This window comes from Epinephelus moara, chromosome 12 (genome assembly GCF_006386435.1).
Source record: "Epinephelus moara isolate mb chromosome 12, YSFRI_EMoa_1.0, whole genome shotgun sequence".
In the NCBI taxonomy this organism is placed as follows: domain Eukaryota; kingdom Metazoa; phylum Chordata; class Actinopteri; order Perciformes; family Serranidae; genus Epinephelus; species Epinephelus moara.
In genome coordinates, this window is record NC_065517.1 from 35,712,610 (window position 1) to 35,739,558 (window position 26,949).

The following is a 26,949-nucleotide window of genomic DNA, read 5'->3' on the forward strand; positions in this document are numbered from 1 at the left end:
CCTCTTCCTCTTCTCTCTGCAGGAGTGAGCCCTGGGCTGGATGGGACCCACCATGCCCCCCAGTAAGAAGGCCCAGAGCCCCAGTAGTGGAGCCAGTGCCTCGCAGGGTATGAGCCCGCCATATCGGCAGGGGGACGCCGCCACAGCAGCATCCGAAGCGGAGGCGGCCGACCTCTCCCTGTCCCTGTCCGCCTCCTTCTCCAAGGCCGAGGACGAGGAGCTGACCAGCCTCTCCTGGCTCCACGAGAGCACCGACCTCCTCAACAGCTTCAGCCACTCGGGGCTGCGTAGCGTCTCCCCCCTGCAGGACCCCGACGGTCAGCACCCGCGGTCACCCTCCTCCTCGTCTCCATCCCCGGATGACCCCCTGCTCGGCGATGCCCACTCGGCGTACGACCTAGCAGCGGGGGCAAACAGGAAACCGCCGTACTCCTTCAGCTGCCTGATCTTCATGGCTATCGAGGACGCGCCAAACAAGCGGCTGCCGGTGAAGGATATCTACGGCTGGATCCTGGAGCACTTCCCTTACTTTGCAAGCGCTCCCACTGGCTGGAAGAACTCAGTGCGCCACAATTTGTCGCTCAACAAGTGCTTCAAGAAGGTGGATAAAGACCGGAGCCAGGTAAAGACACCAGCACTCTGTGTTGGATTATATATACTTTACTAAAAGCAAAGGGCCGGGTATTGACTTTTACTGTTTGGTTTTTGGTTATCAAAAACATGCTCCAGTTCTTTTCCAGTTCATTTATTATTCCTTGAGCACATTAACCGACCTAATCAGGAACATTAAATGTTCTTGTATGGCTGCTTGTTTTAATGCAACATTAAACATGAATGCTTTTATAACTTATTTTCATTTCACCACTGTGGTGAAACGTATCACGTAGTGTTGTATTATGTCTCACAAGGGCTTTGGTCCAGAGGCACCACTTAAAAATGTCCTGTGACCTAAATGTGTCCAAACCGTCCCCTTAAAGTAAAGGGCAGAATTCTGCTGTTAGCAGGCGACTCATTTTTACATTTTATCTGCTGTAGTCATAAATGTGATTCAGACAAAGTGGAATTCAAGAATGTAACTGACTTTTGTGCAGGAAGAAATCTTATTCTGTATTGTTCAAATATTTCAAAAGACAGTGAGTGGATAGTTTGTTAGGGGCTTTCACACCTAGAGTCGTCTCCTTTGGTCTATATCAGGGACTAATTTTGTTCCAAAGTTGTATAATTGTCTAGAGTTGGTTCATGTTCTCACGGCAGCATTTACAAGTGGACCAGATCAAATGCTTTGTGTGAGAAAGCTGCTCTTGATTGGTCAGAATTTCCATGTGGGAAAAATCCAGGAAGTAAAGCAAACGTTGAAGAAGAGTACACTTGCAAGATAAATGTGACACTTTCTAATGTCACAATGGAGGGACAACTACGCAGGTTGATTTTAGCGCTGCTCATCGTGGACTATATTGCTGTCATTGTTCATTTTAGTCAAACCATACAGTTTGAAAACGAGGCGCGGCTCCAACTAGAAAACAATGTTTTGATGCATTGGATGTGCTGAATGTGCATATTAAGGCAGTACAGGAGGAGGTGCACATTAATAATCCTCCAGGACTGTAACATGCTCATGTTTAACCCAAACAATGTGTCATGTGACTGCAGTTGGTTCACATCCAGGTCGGAACACCTTCTCACCACAAACCAACCGCACCAGAGTTCCTTTGTAACCAGACTGAGACCACCTCTTCAAGAAGGTCTCAGTCTGGTTGTTTTGGTGCACAACTGAGTGTGATTGCTGTGTTCACACCTGCCCAAACGAACCGCACTGAGGGAAAAATGAACCGGGCACGTGTGAAAGTTTAGTTTGTTTTTGTTTGTTTTTGAGAAATTTGTCTGTAGATAAACAGTCTAGCTTTATCTTACTAAGCATGTCATGCTATACAGCAGTGGACACTGACCAACAGATAACGCTCGTAGTTGCAGTCTCTCAGCACTAAAATTCGATGGTTCCAGATCATTTTTAATTGACACTTCCTTAGAGCTGACACCTTCTGGTCAGTTGTTCTGGTCCTTCTAAATTCTCATTGGTCGGACAGTCTTTGGTGTGACTTTTACAAGCAGCGGTGTTTTTTTCCCACCAGCTGCTCTTCTGCAAACGGCCGGCTAGAAACACCAGAGCACTGTCAGGTGCTGCGTTTTTTCAGCTGGTTGCATCTGGTTTCTATGATACTGAATATTGAGATGATATGGAAATAAAAAAAGTCAGCACAAGGCAGAGGACTTGCTTTGAATGAAGGGAATGTGTAAAGTATTTGTGTCTTTATGCTGCAGACAGCCCAGTTTAATGAAAAGACCGTCTTTCAGGCAGTGAAATACGTTTTTAATGTTACTGAGCAGCAAATGTGGAAACTGAGGATCAGTCGTCACTAAACAGAGGGCCAGTTTTCATGTACAACGTATTTACTTATTAATCAGTTGTAATTATCACAGCAATTAAGCTATTATCTTACACAGTAAAGGAGCTGTTCAATCTGAATTTCTAAACACACATGAACTCTTTAAAGATTAAATAAAATACGGATAAAATATTTGTTGCACAACTAGGCCAGTGTGAAACAAAGGATGTACTCATCTTCATGATCCTGTTATTTCCATAAATGTCTAATTGTTTTGATGTAATCAAACCAAAGTTTTAGTTTAGTTTAGTTTATTTAAGCAGGGACAGTGCAAATAAATAAATACACATGGTATTAAAATGCCAAGATTAGCCAAAAGGCTATTTTTCATCTGTGGTCTCTTGGCCAAGATGTTACACAAGGCTACTTAAATTACAACAAACCACAAAAAAACATAGAAACAAACAAAACAAAGTGACAAAAAAAAGAAAACAGGGCATACACTGTAAAAGACGAACATTAGTATAATATACTATAATACTATTGCTCCAGAATATGAAAAAAAATCATATTTATTTCAACAGATATTGGAATTGAATTATAAATCAGCATTTTATTAGGGTGGTGATTTTTGCCTTTCTTTTTGTCTAAAATAAAATATAAAAATGAAGATGATTGGATTTTTGCTGAGGTCTGTCGCAAACAAGCACTTCCATCATCTCCACAGAGCCACAATGCTTCATTAATAACAGTATGATGTGACATATTTTAGCTGAATCAAAAAAATAGCAGCTGTGATTCAGATATTGCAGTTGGCCATATTGCTGTTGTGATAATATTTTCATTGATTGTGCAGCCCCGCCTAATATGAGTTCCTTCATTGTCTTAATTGAGGTGTGAGTGGTGATACAGGTGCGCCATATCAGGATATCACCAGTATAAATTTTAATATGATTTGAAAAATTCATATTGTGATATTGGAAATATTTCAACTTGTTAACATAATGATGTCACACTGTTACCCACGGCAAAAGCAAAATTATAAGAGACTCCGCGGTGGTTCCAAAAAGAGGAGCAGCTTCAGTAATGTGGAATAAACTGTGGCGTCCTGAATGTTTTACTTCTCTTAGCGCTCAGAGGGAACTCATTCAGCGGCTGCTCTGGCAGCAGCACAGCGTCTCTCCCTCTCCTCTCTCACCGTGTGCACATAGTGTCGTCAAGTGATTCTGTCATTAACCTTTAGTAATGTAAACCTACGTGAAAAAACTCCATATATGTGACTGTGTGATAGTTGTGGTATCATAACAGCCTGTCAAAGGTTACAGCGTGATGATTAGAGGAGAAATGGCAGAGCATAAAGGTCCAGGTGGAAAAAAAACTCAACTCAATCATTTAGGATTTAACTAAAAGAAGGAAATCACCTTAGTGGTAGATTTTATATAGTTGAACTATTAATATTGTAACAGAATCTGAATCTCACTCTGAGTTACTGTTGTTGTTCACAAACTAAAGAAATAAGAGCTCTTTTTTATTTAGTTTTTGCTAAAGATTTGAAGCAAACTGTGAAACTAGATCACTGATTTTGTTGCGATTCCACGTTCTTAAATTAATAATAACATTTTTTTTAACTAATTTGTCACATCGTGAAGAATATTTTTATCGCAAATATACCCTGAAATATTGTGATATTATTTCGGGGCCATATCGCCCACCTTTACTCCAAACACAGACTCAGGTATTGAAAAAATAATTCCCCAATTCAAACCAGTGCAGGGATTTTTTTTATTCATCAGTGGTCTTCTTGATACTTACAGGGTAAAATAACAACACTCGAACTGAATGGTAAACACAGTACGCGGCTGATTATTCCCTCTATCATGTGTGGTTATAAGTTGTTTCACAGCCAGACAGTTATCAGCGGTTTGCAGGCATATCCAACTTGAAGTCAAACATATTCTGTATTTTGTCTACAGCTGTACCAGATTCGGCCTTATCAATACTTGATGATCTCTGCTTTCATAGTTCTCTTTCACTCAGACGTTGTGCGCTCCCCCAGTGGGAACAGCATTTCGCTTTTGATTTAAGTCTTGATACAGTCTTTTATACCGGCTTTTCCTATCCAGATTTCACTCCATTAAACACTCGGGGTAAACGGGGAATGAATCCCTCACTCAATTAGTGCTAAATTAATACTGGAGGATTTAATAACACAGATGCCAGCAGACTTTAGATTTCATCGTGCCTGAGGGTGCTGGTGGGGGTGGGAGGGGGCAGGGGGGACAAACAGCGCGGATCAATGCTGGCTTTGCGTGTTTAGAGATTATACTGGAGGATATGGGAGCGCTTTCCCTGACCAGCGTGTGAACCTGAACTCCTCCTTTTATGAGTGTTGAGGAACAAAATGGTTGAAGGATGAAGAGGACATAGTGTGTGTGTGTGTGTGTGTGTGTGCGTGTGTGCGTGTGTGTGTGTGTGTGTGTGTGTGTGTGTGTGTGTGTGTGTGTGTGTGTGCGCACACGCCCTCACGCTATGCTGTCATCTGGCTCTTGACTACAACGGCGCAGAGTTTCTCTTGTATACATATCTCCATAGTAACTAGGTTGCAGTTGACATAAAAGTATGCTGTTGCTGTAGCAACGGGAAAACTGATTTGGCTTTACTGACTTAGGCGTGTGTGTGTGTGTGTGTGTGTGTGTGCGTGCATGCGTGTAAGCTTCAGATGGGCACAGAGGTGCTGAGTGGGGGAGAATGAGTGTGTGTCCTCGTTTTATGTATATGCACATATGTACTCGTGTGTGTGTGTGTGTGTGTGCTTGTGTGTGCTTGTGTGTGTGTGTGTGTGTGTGTGTGTGTGTGTGCGTGTTGAGCAGCATGCATAGAGGTGATTTTGGCAAGGACAGCCCGTCTTGTCTTCCTGTCACTGCACACTGTTTAAGACAGCACGCTAATTAACCCTTCAAACCTATTCCCCTTTCTCTCTTTCGCTCTCACACATACACACACGCATACACCTCCAAATACACACAAACAAACACACACACACACTCAAGCACGCATGAATTGCTTAAAAGGACTCACACACACATGTGCAAGCGCCGTGTCGGTGTAGAAATGAGGGCACATCTCTGCAGACTCCTACTCTACCTGCCAAGCGCCGCGCTTTATCTGAAGCTGCAATTACAGAATCTCTGTAATTTTCAGTCAGACTCCGCCATTCAAAGCTTTTCACTGAGAATATCTGCATGTGAATACGTCTCTTTCTCCCCCTGCTTTGCTTTTTCCCTTTACCTGTTTATGTCTTTTTGAATCGAGCGTGCAATTACAGGGTCTGAGATGGTTTTTTCTTCTTCACGTTGCATTATGTTTTTACTCATCGCTCAGAAAAGACGAAGGGTTTTGGTGAAGGGGAGGTCAAGTTATCGTTATGAGGAGCGATAGACGCACACGCAAAGAGACGTGGGGGGAGAAAGGCGGAAGCAGGGAGACGCTGTGAACACACCAAATCATATTTCCATCAATTTACAGAGGTGGAGATTAATATGACAGTGGCCTATTTGTTCCAGTGACTGTATTTCTGGGTCATATCCAGGCAGATGACAAGATGGGGACTAGTTTAGAATAAGCTCGCTGTTGAATTTGTGTGTGGCGCGTGGGAACTGGTGGGAGAGAGCGTGCGAGCAAGTGTGCGTCCCACGGTTGCCATGGCTTTGTTTACAAACAGGATTCTTCCCTGTGCTGAATGACATGCCTTTAATGACAAGTGTTGTTGCCCTCAGACTTGTGGATCAGCGCTGAAGATCAGTGTTGTAACAGCACACACAGGAACACACACACACACGCACACACACACACACACGCAGTGATATGTTTCTCAAAGCCTCTTATGAAATCACAGCAGAGACAACAGGCAGTTTTGTAATCTAAGACTCGCTGTGAAGTCTCTCGGTGTTGCACTTAAGTGTGTCACCTCTAACTTAACCTTGCCCTGTGCAGATGAGAGGCGCCCTTGATTCTTTTACGTTTTTAACTCGGAGCGTTGTGAACTGCAGCATCTGGAGCGAGCTCACATTTGTCTGCCTGAGGTGCTTTTTGTGTTTTTTCCACGCACATTTATCAGCAGGTCGCTGCCACTGATGTTTCTGCAAACATGAATTTCATTTCACTCTGTTCTCTCCCAAACATGTGGATGATATTTCTACAGATTTCACGTTCTCATTGAGTTGATTTAAAGGTCCAGTGTGTAGGATTTAGGGGGATATAATATAGTAAATATGTTTTCTTAAATGTATAATCACCTGAAAGTAAGAATCATTGTGTTTTTTTAACCTTAGAATGAGCCATTTACATAGGTAGCAGGTCCTCATCTGTGGAGATGACTATGTTGCACCGACATCTACAGTAGCCCAGAACAGAAAAATCAAACACTGATATTTGCATTTTCCGTTCCGGCCATCGTAGTTCACCCCTCTGTGATGAGCAGCGTCATAAAAACACAGATTTATGTAAGACGAAACTGCTTTATTCAGTCTTTTTACTTGTTTTAATCACCAGGGGTCTTATTTACGTTGGCACAGTGGTGCAGTGGTTAGCATTGTCGCCTTACAGCAAGAGTGTTTCTGGTCCGAACCAGGGGTGGGGGAGCCCTTCTTTGTGGAGTTTGCATGTTCTCCCCGTGTCAGCATGGGTTTCCTCCAGGTGCTCCAGCTTCCTCCCACAGTCCAAAGACATGCAGGTTAACTGGTGACTCTAAATTGTCCGTGAGTGTGAATGGTTGTCTGTCTCTATGTGTCAGCCCTGTGATAGTCTGGTGACCCCACCCTCTCACCCAGTGTCAGCTGGGATAGGCTCCAGCCCCTTGCAAACCCCCAACAGGAAAAGCGTTTACGTAAATGAACAGGGTCTCATTTATAAAACAGTGCATAGGATCCATACTAAAAATGTACCTAAAATGTTCATAAGCATGGGTCACAGTTTCTCCCATCAAGTCTGTTTTTATAGATCAAAACTTTTCCATGGGTTGTGGTGAAGGTCTCTTTCAGGCCTTGTTTCATGTGTACGCAATCCCAAGCCTATTTGGAGAGACCTCTGTGGATAATTCGGCTCCCGGTGAAAACCTCCTGAATGTCTGGACTTGAAGTTATCAGGGAAAAAAGATGAGCACATATTAGCAGGTTCTGGGCTAGCGGGCCATCTAAAATCATAAAATGGAATAAATGATATAACAAGTCATAAAATGATTAAGTCATGAATCGTAGAATTATAAGGGCCTGTGTCCACATAATTTTTTTCTTCAGCAGAAAAGCAGTGGCAGGGTGCTGAGGTGCTGCACGTAGGTTTTGCTTCTATGACAACAATATTTTGACACAAACATTAGCCAGGTATCTAACATGAGGCTATATTAACAGAGGGCTGACACAGTTAACTTCAAGCTTACGAAGCTTACAGTGATAAAAGCACAACACTCACTAGCAACGTCCAATGTCTGCCAACCGATCTGCTCCCGTAAAATGAGCTTTTCCGTCTTGTCTGTCTTGCTAAAGAAACGACAGTGACGTCACCGGCCCCTTTCTAGAAAGTTCCAAGATTTTAACTTATCGTAGATTAGCTGGGCTAACCCTTAGCTGTTAGCTGTTAGCTGTTAGCTGTTAGCGGTGTCTGTAATAACTCAGTAACTCAATAAACGGTCCGTGAAAAAAATATTTTTTCCAGCGGATGTCTTAGTTACAACATGATTGAGCTAACTGGAGTAGTTTCATGTCGTATCCGACAACGGGAGGCTTTTAACAGATGACGTCCTGATGTTAGCTTTGCTGCTGCTGTTAGCTGTCCCTGTCAGCTGCAGCCACTGATGCTTTCTAGACATCGTGATTTCCCAAAACTGAATAAATACCACACATAGCAACACAAAACTGCTTTGCTAGCTCAATCATGTTGTAACTAAGATATCCGCTGGAAAAAAATATTTTTTTTCACGGACCGTTTATTGAGTTAGAGTTATTACAGACACCGCTAACGGCTAACAGCTAACGGTTAGCCCAGCTAATCTATGATAACCATGTTATTAATTCCAAAACGTGCACACAGAAATAGTAATGTTTGTTCAATCATTGTGTTGATAGACTTTACAAACACAAGATTAGTCTAAACGGTGATATAGTGACGGGAAAAATGTGAGATATATAGCTAAACTCTGCTGGTTTTCTACCCGGAAGTATTTGTAAACAGCAAGACAATTCCCTCTATAGAGAACAATTGAAAAATGACGCCGGCGCCAAGAAACAAAACGCTACATGGAGACAGGCCCTTAAATCGTAAATCATAAAATCAAGTATGAAACACGGCGGTGCAACATGGGGATCTCTGTGGACGAGGACCCCCGGCTCATTCTGAGGGAACAAAAACACAATGATTTTTATTTTCAGGTGATTATACACCAAAGAAAACATACTTATTATACTAAATTTCATTTTTGCATATATATCCTTGACTTTTTTCCTGATCTTTTTTTAATGATGTTTGTTTGTCATTGTAAGTCATTAGTATGAGGACAGGCCTCATTGTCACATACCATTTGTTCAGTGTAGCCTGAGGGAAGTAATTTAAACATCTGTAAGTCTGGTCGTTGGTAGTGTCCGTGGAGAACTTTCACGGACGTGAAAATTATGCCACCACGACAAATTCAGGGAGGACAAAAACCCAGCGGACCCCAGTGAAATTAATTGCTAAGTGACAGCGTATCATAGGTGCTGAGGGAGCTGCGTACGTTGGACCAGGCTCAGTTTGTTGCCTCTCATGTAATCAGTGTTTTTACTTTTGAGACTTTTACATTGCTGATGATATTCCATTCACAGATTAAAGTTTGGCTCAAGGAATAGAGATGCACATTGTGAGGGTAGTGAACAGGGTGAAATATTTTTCACAGCAGCAGGATCGAGTCTTTGGGGAACGTGGAAATGTCTTTTGGCAAATGACCTGCAAAGTTTTTGAAAGTTCGCCCTGTATTTATGTTTTATGTCTGTGACTGGACTGTAAAGGCCGAGGCTAAAGACTGAGATGTATAAAAACACAGAGGAGAGGAACAAACTGGGGCAAACTTCAACTTAAATTAGAACCACATGGGAAACAGGTTTGTGACTTGTGGAAGGAGAGTCAATCCATAACACCTGTAGAAGACATTTCCACATATTACCCCGCTCCATTTCTCTCCGGAGCGACAAAATATTCCTGTTGTCCAACCGACGAGCAACTTTCTCACCCAACAGGGCCTCTTTGTCCCGTCGTGTCTTTGTTGTCAAACGGCCTTGAGCGAGAACAGAACCAGCCTGTATCAAGCAACTTGATCAGAAGAAACACCCCCCTCTTCTTCTTCGTCTTCTCCCTCGTTCCGCCTCTCTCCTCTTCAAAAGCTCTGTGTTCCTCTCGCTGTTAGAACATTTGCATCCTCTGCTGTAATTCTCGTCTCTCTGAGTGCGTATTACAGTCACGCTTCCGCCTCATTTCTGAACAACAGACCTCATATTGTTTTTGTTCAACTGTACTGAATATCTTAATTGGTGCTCAGACATGTATCTGGTCCACGCTGTACTTCTGCCTATATGATTAATCCTCTGTTGATCTGTGGCTGTACAGTAAGTAATGATGGATCCGTGTATCACAGTGGGTTAATACGGCTTAAACACAACCAGGGTGGATACTTTTACTCTGACCGTGCGTGTCCATCATGAAATTATATGCAGCCATAAAGCTTCAGATTGGTTGTATAGGTCAAGTCATACTACACATGAGAACGTGCCGGACAACAAAGCCTCTTATACATATTTCTCTGCACAGACAGCGACGGCTCTGTGCTCTCTGTGCATCATACGTCTTTTTTAATTTTGTTTCATTGCCGAGTTGAAAACAGAATTTACTTTCTCGTCTCATAAAAGCCAATATGAAGTGTTTAAATGGGACTCCACAGTGTATGGGTGTCATTGTTGATTATGATGAAACTGTTTAAGCTGTAGTTTCAGTGGTGAGCGGGATACGCTTGATTATAACTTTGCTGTTCATTCAGGAGATTTTTCATTTTATTTTTATCATCAAATACCATAAAAGGACTAAAACCAATGAAGCATTCTGACTTTCACACCATGTCTGTGTCACTAACAGCTCATTTATACTCAGCTTTAGATTAGTATATGGAAACAGACGGACCCTCCTGTCCGCACTCTGCCTTCATTATGTCCATATTTGTGCACATTTTCTGAAAGCTTACAGGTGTGGACAAAATGGCGCAGTGTCATGTGAGATTATTGGGGCATTGTAGCATATTTCAAGTTCAATCAAACAGTAGGAGACGAAGAAATTTAAATAATGGTGGTAACATAGTGAAAAGAATTCTCCGTCCACATGTCAGGATGTATAGCTGCAAAGACTACGGCCATCTACAACGCTGCTTCCGTTAAAAGGTACAATATTATGGCTTCCTCCACCGTTGTCTTGTGTAATGCTGTGTGAAACTTTTGACTCCGCCCTCTAGTGCCATCTATTTGCTGTATCTATGCCAACATAAAGGTTGCATGGAAGTAAGAGGGCAGTGATGGTTGCAATGTTTGAAAGGTACATATCTATTTTTGTATGTAAAGGAGGGAAAAATGAGCCTTGATACACCAAGCCGACAGCTGGTCGTCAGTCAAAGTAGGGCTGGGTGATATAACGACTATGTACGAAATATCTATATATTTTCAAGCAAGATACAGTTTTGTGTCTTGTGCTGCAAACCTTTAAACCTGGTCTTTGCATTTTATTTTGATCACACTCTCAAATGTGGTTTTGACTTGCAACTGAAAACATGTCGTCCCTTTTGTAGAAAATCCTGAGATACATATTGTGTATCGCCAGTTGGCCTGTAAATACCGATATATGACTTTTTGTCCATATCAAAGATGGGCCATTGGTGAGTGTCTGCTGCCCTCGTCTGCACTAGTTGGCCTTTTTACTGCCAATTCAGCGGCACAACAGATCCTGTCTGCGAATGAAGTCACTCTGATTGGCAGTTCAGCTCAGTGCTTGAGAGGAGAAAAGGAAGTGAGGAATGTAAACAAACAGCTAAAGTCAAGAGGGAGTGAGACCAAAACAAACTTCTTAAATGAGGTGAGATTGTTTTCTTTATCCACTGAGCTCTTTAGCAGAAACATTTCTTGATAGCTGTGTTATTGTTCACTAGCACACGGTAAATATGCTGTTTTTTTACACTGGATTGTGTTGTTAATATGCTAACTGGCTAACTAGCGTCAAGATGGTCTTCCCGTTTCCCCCTTTTGAATGGCGATTAAAGACTACTGCTGTCTGCTGGTATTGAGGGTTATGACCTCAAACGCAGGTGCATAACATACGCACATGTTGGCTGTTGGTTTGGTGTGTTCATGTGCAACTGTTTGGCCAGGCAAATGGGGGTAGCACGGGGCTCTCATCAGTGCTAGTTCCCTGAAAGTTTGGTGTGTCTGGGCCTTTCAGGAGCTGTGGAGGTGGAGGTGTAGACTGTGTAAACACAAGGGATGTAGCCACTGTGACATGACATATGGGTGTGGACTCCCATTTCTGAAGCATGAAATTTGGCATTTTGGTTATTGCCATCTTGGATTATTGGTGCCAGAAGTGACCATATGGGTCACTGGAACTGTAGAGAAGCGATGGGTGGATCTGACTCATACACTGTGGTGACGCCTTGCGGACAACCTGTCCCACAAAGCAGTCACGCCCTTCCTTATGCATAACTTTAAGCCGTAACAACATTTAAACAGGTGAGATATATATAAAAAAGTCCCTGTACAGTTGTCATGAATGTTGAAATTAACTATAGAGACAAAAACCTTTTTTGTACCAGGCTGTAAACATATTTATTTCTGCTGTAAAGTTGGGCATTTTAAAATGGAGGTCTGTAGGGATAAACTCATTTCGGGAGCCAGCCTCAAGTGGCCATTAGAGGAACTACAGTTTTTAGGACTTTCGTGTTGGCTTCATTTTTCACCCCCGGAAGTTGCTGCTTGCTTTTTTCCCAGCTGGGAGCAGCGCTTTTTCTCCTGAGGCTCTTTGGTTGCGTTGTGTTTACAGGGGACTATTTTCAGCTGTGGATTAATACACGTGTGGTGGTTTAGTGATTATTTACAGCAGCATGATGGTGTTTGTGTGATTGAGTCAAAATAAACTACAGTGGCTGTGGTTAGTGTAAAAAAAAAGCAACATGTCAGTCAGTGCAACAGTGGCTCATTGATGTGTTTTTAATAGGTGTTGGACGACAGTGGAGCTGTGCGGCTCAGAGGAGGAAGATTTATCAGGTTTTAGGCTCTCAGGCAGCACTTGTTAGTTTGACATTTTGGGAAATGTGTGTATTTGCTGAGAGTTAAATGAGAATATCACGGATACCACTCTCATGTTTGTCCATTAAATGTCCACCTGTGAAGATATATAAATCATAAAAACTACAACATGTTGTAGTTTAAACACAAGAGCAAAGCCACATAGTAACATTAGTGAGCTTTAGAGATGCTGTCAGGCAGATTTTGTCACCTTTGAACAGAGGCAGGCGCAGCTGTTTCCCTCTGTTTCAGTCTTTATGTATGGAAGACCATTTCTGCCAGTCTGATGAAAATAGCATTGAAAAAATACAAGTAAATTATGATGAAAATAATAACTTAGTATCTTAAAATAATGACACACTTATCTCAAAATGGTGATTTAGTATTGGTTCGTATTATTTTTGTGCTATTAAGTCAGTATTTTTAGATATCATGACATTATTTTGACACAAGCAAGTCATTATTTGAGAAGGTTTCGTATTATTTTGAGTTATTAGGTCATTATTTTAAGAAAGTTTCTCATTATTTTGAAAAATCTCTTATTATTTTGAGACACTAACTCATTACTTTGCCATACTAAGTCATTATTTTGGAAAAGTGTCATTATTTTTGATCTATTAACTCATTACTTTGAAATAGTAACTCATTATTTTTAGATAAGTTAATATTTTGAGCTTATAACTAGGGGGGGTGTCATATCATATTAGTCACGATAATACCAGTATAATTTTTATCATCATATGAAAAATTCATATTGTGTTCCTTGCAATATTTTGACTTACTGACGTCATACTGTTGCCCCGGCAACAACAAGCATGGCTGAAAGTGAAATTATTGCAGACTCTGCAGTGGTTCCAAAAAGAGGAGCAGCTTCAGTACTAGTGTGGAATAAACTGCGGCGTCCTGAATGTTTTAATTCTCAGACTCTTTTAGCGTCTTACACTCAGAGGGAACTCATTCAGTGGCTCCTCTGGCAGCAGCACAGCATCTCTACCTCTACTCTCTCGCCGTGCGCACACAGGAGTCGGTGTCGTCAAGTGATTTTGTCATAAACCTTTGGTGATGTAAACCTGAAAAATACCCTGAAATATCATGATATTGTTTTAGGGCCGTATCGCCCACCACTAGCTCAAACTCATTATTTTGAGATACTAACTGATTTTCGGGAAAGTCTCTCAATAATTTTGAGATGTTAAGTCATTATTATAAGGAGGTTTCTCATTATAATGACTTCACATTGTCTTTTTTTCATCCCAGTAGCAGAAATGGGCTTTGCTATTTATGCTAAGCCATTCTCTGAACCCACCGGCTGTATTCGGCGTCTGACTTCCGGCAGACGGTGATACAGCCTCTGGGGGCAGACCCCTGATTTTTTGGCATTCCGGTTTGATTTGGGCGGAGGAGGCGAATTTCCGTTTCTGACTTCTGTTTATATATAAGTAAATATGCTGAACCATTGCGATGGATTCAGAGTTTGCAGTGACGCCAATTATGTTCCGCATCGTTAGTTCACCGCACGGACCGTTTAACCTGGCAACAACTGCAGCCGGCTCAAGCGTGATTGGTCAATATCACGCAGACTTCAAACAGCCTACAACCGGAAACCAGGGCTCTTCCGCTCTTCTTCTGGAGGCAAGATCTCCGGGGTTTGCCTACAGACTGTATATAGAGACTAATGCTAAGCTAACTGACATTAGCTTCATATTTAGCTTACTGGCATGTGAGTGGTATCAGTCTTCTCTAACTCTTTGCAAGAAAGTGAATAAGCATATTTCCCAAAATGTCAAATTATTTCTTTTAAAATCATTATTTAAAACCAGTATTTGATTAAATAAAACAGGTCTGGATTGTATGAACAGTGTAGTTCTCTTAGTATTGCTGTATTCTTGTGGATGTAGTGACCTGTCCTGGTGTATTTTAGACCACGATATGCAGTTTATATGTGATGGATAAATGTATATGTGAGCAGATAATGGTGCAGATAGGAATGCAGTAGCAGTAGTATGGTGTTACCAGCGGGGTCAGAGGCAGCAGGACTTTTTAATATCTCCCATTTCCAAGAGCGACCAGCCCCCACAGCTTATATAACACAGGAAACAGATGTTGGCAACACACAATCATCTCTCCCTCTCTCTCTCACGCTGCCTTTGTCTCCCCTTTCTTCCCCTTTTTTACTCACACTATGACGTGTCCACGACAACTTACTGTATGTGTGTTTTCTCCATCATGGAAATATCTGTACATTAATCAGTCCTGTGCCGAGCCGTATAGACCTGCTGCTGTCTTCATCACAGCTACTACAAACTGGTGTAGTGACACAGATACATATAATTAAATCAGTTTCTTTTAAGTGTAATATTGCTTAAACTTGCAATTTAAAGTCTTAAACGCAGCGCCGGTTACACGCTGCATGAGATATTTCTTCAAGTCGAGGTTAACGTTTGGAGTTGTGGATTATTTGTTGTGTAATCCTGCTCTTTAGCTGTGAACACCACAGTGATGTGACTATTTTCCGGCACACAGATGCAACACAAATAAACACATCATCCAGAGAGTCGTGCTCGTATCAGAGGAGCGAGAGCAGATGGGATCAGAGGATGGAGAGAGGCAGCAACATATAAATGGAGATCACAGTTTCAGGTGAAAGTCGAGACCGCAGTCGCTGTGAGATCCACCCTCGTGGAGGCATCCTATTTTTAAAAATCTGTGTCATACTGTATCAAAGCCGAAAACTTGAAACCAAATCTCTGACCTCAAATACTTTTTGTGGTAATCGATTTTGAGACACGCTGCCGTTTTCTCTCAACTTTGAGAATTTGTCAGAAAATGAAAAGTCCATTTCGCCTCCTCCTCGCTTCCAAGCCCAGATGATGCCTGTTGCCAAGGCGACTGCTCTAACCCAGGTGACAGACCCTTCCTGTGAGCTGCGCCCTGTGATTGGCCTATTGACCAGGGGGGGGTCTGCAGATTGAGCGTTGTGATAGGCTGGCGGGTTGGCAGAAGCCGAGGCCACGGCGGACAGAGATTCTGTAGAGAGCATTGATTTAATCAGCTGGCAAGCGGGCAGACAGTCAGCACACACACACACACACACACACACACGTATATATATACACAAACGGCTGGTGAGCTGGAGGTGCAAGGGGAAATTTGGCCCAGTGGGGGTCACCTCTGTGGGAGCGAGTGTATGTGTGTGTAATATCATGCTCTCCAGGAGAGGCGTTGCTGGCAGTAATAGAAGCACTCCCAGGAGCAGACCACGCTGGGTAATATCACACTCCCTAGGGAACTTGCCATACACACACTCACCCCCTTCACACACACACACACTCAGCAAAACATGGCACATATGGCGTGTGTTCAACACGGCTCACATACTAATGCAAAGATCCAGACGGGGAGGACAAATCAACAGTGCACACGCATCCTATTAGCTTCTTGCGTTCTTACAAGGTCAGATGGTGACGTGAGTGGTGGCTCCGATTTTGACAGATTCACTGGACGTCGTGGGATCAGGTGACAAACGCACTTTTATTGGTGTTACGAAGCCTTTTTGTATATTCTTTGGGGTGTGAGCTAAGTAGAGATATTTATAAAAATTTCACACAAAATTAACTTTAAAAATTAAACTACTAAGAACTTTAATAGGCTTTGCAGAATAAGGTTTTTTTAAATAGTGAACAATCTTGGAGATGTAGGGTAAAATCTTAAAGAGGTTGATCATTGGCAGAATCAAGTCATGAACTCATACTTGTCTGAGATAATGGAGAAACAACAAACTAAGCTCTAAAGATGGAACAAGACACGTACCAAGCTATCAACCTGGATACATCTGTACATCCACTTTATACCAGCAGTACAGCGAGGACCATCTGAGAATAACGTGGACATGGTTCGGTTGTCTTCTCACAGATTGCGAGTGGAAATGTAGAGGTGGAGCCGAACACCACCAGAACAGCGTGTGTGTTGCTGTAAGACTGGCGTACAAAATGAAGAACAATATATGATTTTTTTTTTTCTATGTTGTTTGAACCCAAATATTTTATTTGTTTGTGTCAATAAAATAACTAACTACCTAACTAAGTAGGAATAAGTTGATGAATGTGCATAAAGTCCATAAGGCTGCTGGAGGAATCGGATTTGGCTCTTTAATATTTGACTATTCGCTTATCTTTCACCATATACACTTTGAGAGTTTGAATGAGGTTCAGTGGGATGTCCAGGGTGACAGTGATGTACACGTGATATAGTAAACAAGCTAATGGCGTTAACGACAGATCGGAAGTGAGAAGCCATTTTTTTGACTGCTAGATATCAAGCAAAAGCGAAAGACTGTGTTGTATGACGTTGCTGTGAGCTACTTGAAAACTGTGATTTTGAAGCATGACGGGGCAAAACCACTCCTCCAGGCAACTGCCTCTGTGTCTGCAGCTGCCTGTACCGTCAAAACAAATCTTAACAAATCTTTAAAAAACTATAATACTGTCATTTTACTTCACACTTACCTGTTGGCAAAATGTAGATTGACGTAACTCACACTAATAACCATATTCCCACATAACACCTACCTCTGCACAAGATCACATATATACGACTTTATTTACAACATTAAAAATCTGCCTTGATACCTGTAGACACTCTGAACAAGAGAATCAAGACTTGTTGGTTGTGCATGTCCTTGCGCCTCCCTGGAGTCCCCTCATGTTTACTGTCTACCCTGTTTGGTGCTGGAGAGAGCGCAGCTATTGGTTGTTGATTTTTGTATCATTGAATTTAATATTTGCCTGAGCCAAGACTAAAATCATAAAAATATTAAACATTTGATTTTGTCATAATGACAAGACAAGACTGACAGTTCAGACTGAGTTTTATGACCATCTTACACCAAACACTCGAAATCACGGTAGTGCCACAACTGAGCATCAACTCTCATTATTTTATTTCGACGTTTGAAATTTGTCTGCAACAGTGACATCGCTTGTGATTGGGTGTAAAGTGGGATTTATACTTGTGTGTCAGCTCTGTGCAGAGCCTACGCCGTTGTGAGCGTTTATACTTTTGTTACTGTGCAGTTACACCTATAAAACCCTAGTTGGTGCTGTAAAGTTTAGTTGATTCAAAACACACATTAAACACACATTAAACATGACTTAATAGAGACAGTTTCAAACACAAGTACACAAATCAGCTTCACTATAACTCACAGCATTCACAGACAAACACTTGTCTTTATCTGGACACATTTTCCCCACAAATACAACATGCTAACGTTATTAGCACAAGCCTATGGCATTTTACATTGTATAAATTAGCCTAGTGACGAGCGGAGATTTCCTCTGCTCATATGAAGCCAGGATAAATCACACACAAGACTTAAAATGCTATTTTAGTGGAGGCTTTATTGTCTTCACAATTTATTGTTTCTTATCTGTGAAATTAAAGTAAATAAAAGCTTCATCTTCACTGAGGGAAATGGTTTCAGCTTACAAACATAGACAGGAGGTCTGCGTCGCTGTGACGTGTAGTTACATTTCTGGGAGGTGCACGTCAGGCTACTGCGTACACTTAGGTATGGCGTCGATTAGACACAGAAGTATAAATTCCACTTAAGCCCACCGTAAAGGTAAAAACTACTCTTGAGTTTTTGAAACATGGCAACACCAGCAGAGACAAGTGAGTGTTTTTTTTTATAATTTTGGTGATTTTTTTTAACTGATCCACTGACAGAGAGGAAGCTGTGAGGAGTTTATTTCTCATCCACTTCAATACAAAACACTCCTCAGGTTTTAGTATCTGTCTCCAATTAATGCTCGCAGCTCTGGCATATCTGACATTTCCCTCTTAATAGATTCCTCGCAGTATTTGCAGAAATCAGAAGCCCGCAGTCATGACATCTCCCCACCCTGTAGCCTGTACCTGTATCATATCACAGAGCACTACAAAGTGAGCCGAACACCAGACAGGACGGCTTTAATTTTATATTTACCCTGCTCCCTCCCCCTCCTCCTGCCATTATCAGTCTCTGCCGTACACAAACTCCAGATTTTGCCACGTTCAGATGACAAGGCAGATGAAACGAGCAGGGGGCTGTGAGAGATAGCAACTGGAAACGTATTTTCACGGCGGCCCGTCTGAGATCCCTCCCTCCTCTATAATCTATAGGCTGGTTTCACTCAGATTGGGAGCCGACAGCTTCATTAGGTGAGAGGGAAGCTGCTTTGATCTAAAAATACTCACCATCATCGCCTCTGGAGTGGAAAAAGTTAAAGAGTTTCCCTGTGTCTTAATCAGAAAAAAGCCTGCAGATTTTTTCCGAGCAGAGGATTGGAAAATATTGAGCGTTGAGGTGGCGTTGAGGATGTATTAATTCTCGCTCCTCTGAGAGTTATCCTCCTCGGGAATATGGGGAGTCGTCGCTGTGTGTACAGGTGGTTTGGTAAATAAGAGTCTGGACTTTGAGCTTGTGTTTGGCTCACATCAGTGTGCTGTGCTGTGTTTGTCATGTGCTTTGAGGCGCCCGACAGCACCTCCAATAACATTGCTCTCATCTTTCTTTCAGAGCATAGGCAAAGGCTCTCTGTGGTCCATAGATCCGGAGTACAGGCACAACCTGATCCAGGCGCTCAAGAAGACGCCGTACCATCCCTACTCGCCCGGCCTGGCCACCCCCTCCACCTCTCCACCCACCCTGCCTCAGACATTTCACCACAGGTAAGACAGATGCTCTGAGTGGTTGATTGATTGATGGATATCTCATGCTGCGTCTTTAACTGCCTGGAAAACCCAAGGTCAGGGCGCTGGGTGTTTCGCTTGTGCCTGCTCTCTGCCAACTTTGCCGACCTGTGTGGAGACAGGTTGAATCTGATGTTACTAAGCAACCATAACCAGCACCGTAACAGAGTCTACTCACCAGAAATCCTAAGATTGGAGCTTGTCTTCTTTTAGGAGGTGGTTTTTGAGTGTGCAATAGGCATTAAACAGGACAGATGTAAAGTTCTGGGTGTTAAAATGATCAACTCCTTCTCCATATTTATCGTAGACTGATATTTACGTATCTTAAGAAAGATATGTTTCAGCTGTGATTGGTTGTTCCTCTTTACATGATGTACTTGACACTTTGGAGCGCTTGCGTACTCTTGCTTTTGAGTGCACCTTCTGCATGTCTACACTGAAAACAGCGGATTTAAGTGCACAAATAAATGCATCATGTGTACAGGGCCTTAGTGTGATGTGTCTGGAACGGCTGTGCCACAGAAGGTTGGAGTGGGTCAGGCTGGTCTGACGTATTTTGAAAGGCTGCGATCACATGACCAGTGCAATGATGAGAGTAAACAAGGAAGCAGTCTCGAGCGGTCTTATAAGGAGACACAATGTGGTGGTGAAAGGGTCATAAAAAGCAGGACTTTCCCCTTGAGACGGCACGGTGGAACAGTGGTTTGCATTGTCGGATCCTGGTTCAAACCCAGGGTGGGGGAGCCCCTCTGTACATGTTCTCCTCGTGTCAGCGTGGGTTTCCTCCAGGTGCTCCAGCTTCCTCCCACAGTCCAAAGACATGAAGTTTAATTGGTGACTCTAAATTGTCCGTAGGTGTGAATGTGAGTGTGAATGGTTGTCTGTCTCTATGTGTCAGCCCTGTGATAGTCTGGTGACCTGTCCAGGGTGAACCCTGCCTCTCACCCAGTGTAAGCTGGGCTCAGATAGGCTCCAGCCCCCCGCGACGGAAAATGAATGAAAGAATTTTCCCCTGGAGTTGTGTGTTTCGGTTAGTTAAGTTAATTTAAAGTACGTCCTCCCAGGAACTTAACTTGCATAAACCTAAAGACACCCAAACATGTTTCTTTTCCTAAACCTAACCTCTGTGACGGTACATTAAGGACGTAGCGTCAATCAATGAGGTGCTAATTAGTTAATACATCAAGTGGGTAGTGGGTAGAGTCGTCCACTTTTATTTCACAGTTAAGAAACAATAAATTGTGAAGACAATAAAGCTTCCACAGAAATAGCATTTTAAGTCTTGTGTGTGATTTATCCTGGCTTCATATGAGCAGAGGAAATCTCTGCTAGTCGCTAGGCTAAGTTATACAATTTAAAATGCCATAGGTTTGTGCTAATAACATTAGCATGTTGTATTTGTGGGGAAAACGTGTTTAGTATAAGACAGTTGTTTTGTCAGTGAACGTTGTGAGCTGTAATGGAGCTGAATTTTGTTACGTTACTTTATTAAATGTTGCTGTTGTCCCTGGCTTCATATGAGTCGAGGAAAAGTCAGCTAATTTATGCCATAGGAAAAAGACAAGTGCTTTGTCTGTGAATCCTGCAAGTTATAATGAAGCTAATTGTGTACGTGCATAGGCTATGGCGAAGTCTCTGCATAGAGCTGAAGCACATGTATAAATCCCACTTCAGTGGTCAAGATGTGTCTTTGTCCCATGTGTCATTGACTCATAAATATAATATTGAAATAAACTAAACTAAAATAGAATATAAAAGTACAATAAATATGATAAATTAATATTCTGTTCACATTTTGATCATCATTGTCATCATGGAGAGTTTTCTTTCTCTCAATAGTTTTATTGGCATATTTTGGCACAGCAACGTACAGTTCAATAGTTGTTAGAATCGTTGTCTCACTCCAGCAGCTGTGTCTGTGTCTCCGTCCAGGATCGTCCTCTGTTGCATTGATTTAACCCACTGATTCAACTTCAGCATAATATTCTCTTGTACAGTGTTTGTCACGTCTCTTTGACCACCTTCAGTCGTGGATCTTTTTTTTGCTCCATCACAGCTGTCTGTACATCATTATACTGTGTTTTCTAATTGTTTTAGGGTTCCTTAAAACGACGACTGACACTGCTAAATTTGGGTTAGAATTTGGGTCTGCTGACTCCCCACAGCAGGACTTGAATAAGTCAAGTGTGACGTGTGTTTTGATGAAGAGGCAGCGTTATACGGCAAGTTAGGGGCGTTAATTATATTATGATGGAATCTCACATGGAAACACACCGACACTCCTGAACAGTTTGCAGGCTGGAAGGAGCAATTCAGTGGAGCTTGTGCAGTGAAAAGAGTTTGGTGAATCAAATTGAAAACTTGTCCGATCAAGCCTCTGAAAAAAAGTATGAGAAGTTATAAGAGAAAATGTTTTTGCCTGAGGTTAAATTACATGATTAATCAAAACTGAAAAAAGTGCAACAATTTTGAAAAATAATTTAAACATTTTCAGCTTTTGAAACGTAAAGATTTTCTGCTTTTCTTTTTGGGAAAAAATGGTTTCTGGTTGATGTCAGTTTATGATCTGAGATTGATCTTTTCATCTGTGCCTTTAGCTTTGTTTACACCTGTGGGAGACGCCATGGCAACATAAATGCACAGAGACATCAATGTTGTTGCAATATGCTCCAGACAAAATACTCTAACATTACTGAAAGAGTAAGCCGCCTGGCAACAGTGGTAAACACCAACATACTGCCAAACATTGCATTTGTGTACCTTAATTATTACTGTAGCCTACGTCCAAGTCAAAATTATTTAATACCGCTGTGTTTCCCCATGGGTCGCCACTCTTTGGATGAGACCATCTCTCATGTTCTTCCACACCCTGCAGCAAAAAGCCCCGTCTCTCCCCAGTGTTGGAGCTTTTTCTCGCCAAGGATTTAGGGCCATGTGACGCCCCTGTGGTGTCTTAGTGAAGAGTCGTACAGGTGTGTGCACAGGCAAACCTTCTCGGCCTACTCTTCTTTCAAAGGCGGAAATGTTGACTTTAAAAGGGCAGCGGATGTAGTGGATGCTTACAGCATTCTGAAAATAAAAAATAGATTTTTTTTCTCACCTGCTGCCCACCTGCATGTAGCTCATTTTTACCCGTGCACGTACCCATGAATTTATATATACATATCTTTTTTACCCGTGACACAGCTTGTTACTCACGGCTACCTGACCCGGTGTAGGACTTTGGCCTACAGACATTCAGAGGTGCACAGTCAACTTGCACCAGCGGCTGACTCTGCTCTGCTGGCTACTGAAACATCCTGGTGCAGACTATTTACTGGAGTTTCCCAGCCTGTTGCTCATGCAGCGTATGAAAATGACTTTCATTGTCTGATAGTCCACCACGAACATTTTTGTCTCATCTTGTCAGCGAAAATGAAGCAAAGATTTCTTAGGGGTTTTTTTCATCAAAATCTATTTTTTTTTTTATTATTTTTGGTTTTCGTTTTGGAAGAAAGGTCTATGATGAAAGTTTTTTGTCATAGTTTTCATCAGTGAAATGAAAACTGGTACAGACTGTGGTTAGAGGCCGTACACATGCCACATCTTCAACCACATGGAAAACATGAGGTCAGGTGTGGGTGCTACTTCTGTGCCTTTTTTGTGCCAGCTTTCAAGAGCATGGCGGCAGGTTGCGTCTGAGGTTGCTAAGCAACCTCAACAAGCACAGTACCATAGCCTGTTTACCTGAAATCCTGAGTGCAGAGCTGATCTTTTCCCAGTTGGTGTTTATAAATGTGAGGGCATATCGTCTGTGGGACAGATGTAAAGCTCTGACAGCTCTGCACTAACATGATCAACTTCTCCATATTTATCACAGACTGATATTTACAGATGAAAGGAAAGATATCTGGCAGCTGTGATTGGTTGGTCCTTGTCACATGACATGGGGTACATGCTGCTGCGTTCCAAAAGTGCCCTGAATAATAGGTACTTGGGAATGTGTGCGCCTCGCTCTGGCCTCGCTCTGGCCTCGCTCTGGCGTTAGAGTGCGTCTACATTGAAAACAGTGAAACTGAGGGCACAAAAATGCAGCATGTGTACGGCCCTTACTTGGCATAAATGGTATTGTTGTGTACACTTGGTTGCTTATTTTGTTCATCAGCAGGGAAGTGTGTTTCCATTTCATTTTGTATTTAAAAGCACAGAAAACGGTGCTGTTTACTTCAGAGAAATGCTTTTATGCTGTATTAATGTGATATTAATATTTATCTGATGAAAGCGAATCACATTAATTCACTTGAAGTCAGGACTCGCTGAATCAAAATGTCATCAGACAGAGAAATCCATTCCTATAGATGATTTTTAATTTAATATTTCTTTGGTTTTCGGACAAAATAAGAGATTTTAAGACGTCAGCTTCGATTCTGAGAAATGCAGGAAGAATTTTTCTGATCTGTATTTGCTTTCTAGACTCTTCATCAAAAAGAAATGATAGAAATATGAATAAAAAAGTGAAAATAATGCGTAGTTGCAGCTCTAAAGCACACACAATATAAACCATATACACTCCTCCACCTCTCTTCCTCTCTCCATCTGTCGCTCCCTCTCCACCCACCTGGCCCCAGGCGTTATATAGCTGACCCGCCCCATCCTTTCCTTAAATCTTTTTGCACGCTGTTTTCATGCAGCAACACTTCCATCCCTCCTCCTATCTCCTTCCCCCTCAGGCACATCACAGGTAAAAGCGCTGGTTGCCTTTTTTTCCTCCTCTCCCTCCACATGTTCACTCCTTCACCCTCTCCCCAGTATATCCTGTCCGTCCCCCTGTTTCTGCCTTTCCTCCGGCTGCTAAGACTCCTCCGTTCCACTCCTCTCACTCTCTTGTCTCCTCTTTTAATGTCCCACACACCCTCCCGCTCATCCTCAGGCATACGTTACAACTAGTGGGGCACCCAGCGCTCCGTCTTCTTTATTTATCCCTGCTGTGATTTATTCCTTCTCTCTGTCCTCTCCTTTTCACTCTCTCAGTCCTCCACTTTATCATTCAATTAAACCCTCTTTTGTCTACGTTCACTTCATTCTCCCCCTCCACACACACACACACACACACACACACACACACACACACACCTCCACAGCGTCCACCTGTGTTGTTTCCCCCACACTCTCCTCTCCTGACCTCTCCATCCTCTCCCTCTGCTAACCTCTCGGTTTCCGGCTCCTCTGCCCATCCCTGTGGATATGTCAGCGAGAGGTACCATTAGTCGTCTTTTTTTTTTCTTCCTTTTCTTCCGCTTGCTCTCTTTCTCCCTCTCCCTCTGCATACCCCACCACCACCACCACCACCACCTCCTCCCCACCCCGCTCCCCAGTTGATCCGGGCAGGTTGGCTTGCAGAGCCAGCGGACTGTGTAAGACAGAATAATTGGTTCACCATAAAATGTAAAAGTGTCATTTTGAACAATGAGGTATGGGGAAGTGGAACAAATTGGAGGCCGGATTCGGAACATGGGGAGGGAGGGGAGGCGGGGTGTAGTGAGGAGAGGTTGGAGAGTGGAGGAGGAGAGAAAGAGAGAAGGGGGAGGTTGTTCATTTGCATTGTGACACTCAGTGGGAAACGAGAGAGGAAGTGAGGAGAGTCCATTTCTTGGTTGTGATGCACCTGAAGAGCAGGCGCAGTGTGTATTTGTTTGTGTGTGTTGGTCTCCATTAAGGCTGCAACGAACAATTACTTTTGTAATCGATTAATCTATCAATTTAATTCCTGATTCTCAGGCTGCTTTCAGACCTAGAGTCATCTCCTTTGGTCTGAATCAGGGACTCCTCTTCAAGAAGGTCTCAGTCTGGTTGTTTTGGTGCACACCTGAGTGTGATTGCTTAGTGTGACTTACTTAGTTCCCTCTATCAGATGTCATAAAATAGTTGAAAATGTTTCCTACAGTCCAAGGTCACGTCTAAAAGCAATACTTCACAGTCCCATATGACCAGTAGTATATTAGGTAAACTTTGTTTTTCCTGCATGCTGCAACAGTGAATGAAGAATCCAAAACCAGATAAAATTCTTGATGAATTGAAGTCATTGGGGACCACATATAACAACTGCAAAACTATATCAAAACATCCCTTTACAAACCTCACACAACTCTGTATAATTCTCTGTATAACTCAGTATAATTCAAGTCTCATTTATCCAGTCGTATCAGTACTTCCCAAGCAGACACCCCTTTGGGAACGGAAAGCTAACGAAAAACTTGGGGGAGATTTGACCAAGTACAGTAGACCTACAATCTACCTCATGTTTTGTGGCAAAACATGGAATTCAATGCCTTGCCACGGCGACACCGTTGGATGGAAACTCAAAAGCTTCACAATTTAGCATTGCCAATGTGTTTAGATTGTACTGCCCAAATTTGAAGTCGATCCAGCAAAATTTCTAGCAGGAGTTTGTAAAAGCATCATGCCTGGGAATGGGAAAAAAAAGCTAAGAAAAATGTTAGCTGACTTCTTGTTGGGTATAGGGTATGGCTCCAAGACACTTTTTTTTAAAGTCTTGAGATGTTACATGTGCCACCCAGTTTTTGTTACTCAAGGTGAAAAGTACCAAGGTGGCTGCTTCACCAATTTTTTTAGGGGGTGCTGTTGAGCCACTTTTCACACCCAAGTACATAAGATATTAAAATTTTTGATCCGTTCCGATGCAGGTGCATAGTTTTGTGGGTTTTTAGCATCTTGACCTCCTCAAAAATGAGATTCCTTTTGTGAAATAATAATAAACGCAATGATTTCAATAAGGTCCGCGCACCTCTTTCGGTGCTCCGGCCCTAACTAACTGATGGAGGCAGCAGGAGACCAGCAGCTTCTGTGTTCAGCGAGGTAAAATTACTGTTTTTGTCAGTGGCTCTGAAGGGAGCATTGAGAAGTTTTACTTTGTGCTGAGTTTTAAATAGTAAGACTTGAGCAAAACTTCAAGGGTTTAGAAAGTACTGGACATAAAATCAAATAAATGATACGTGGATTATATTGCATGAGCTGAGTGAAAGTTTTCTTCAAAAATTCAACATAACACAAAGTGAGTAATTTAAATTATTCCTTTAGGATTTTTCATCTGACAAAAGTCGCACACAGATATTTCGTTTACTTAGAATAGTTTACAACACCTTTATAAAGCAGATACTGTAAAGGCTTTAAAATATTACCTATGATTAAATAACCAGCATCTTTCAAGTCTCTGTGAGCTTTATATCACTCCTTAAATTAATGGAAACCAGCGGCTGCCTGGAAAGTCGAATGGAAATCAATCTGAGAATTTATGGTGTGGTGCAGAAATTGGCCAGCAGCGACGTAAAGCACACGCACAGCATGTACAGTATGCACAATTTGTTGCTAATGGGCTAAAACATGAACACCACTTGTATGGTTCTTTAACCTCTCCAGTAACACAGTGCTGCTGCTGCTGCTGCTGGTTTGATATACAGAACTATACTGGATCTTTAAAGGGTTCAGATACGTCA

The 26,949-nt window shown here is 42.2% G+C and overlaps 1 protein-coding gene across 1 annotated transcript in view; it reads left to right on the forward strand.

Moving 5' to 3' along the window:
* Nucleotides 1-26,949, forward strand: part of LOC126398581 (forkhead box protein N3-like) — a 101,062-nt gene that overhangs the window by 46,072 nt on the left and 28,041 nt on the right. The window contains exons 2-3 of the mRNA XM_050058039.1: nucleotides 23-622; nucleotides 19,284-19,435. Coding sequence (XP_049913996.1) covers nucleotides 41-622; nucleotides 19,284-19,435 — 734 coding nt within the window. The 5' untranslated portion in view covers nucleotides 23-40. The remainder of the gene's footprint in view (nucleotides 1-22; nucleotides 623-19,283; nucleotides 19,436-26,949) is intronic.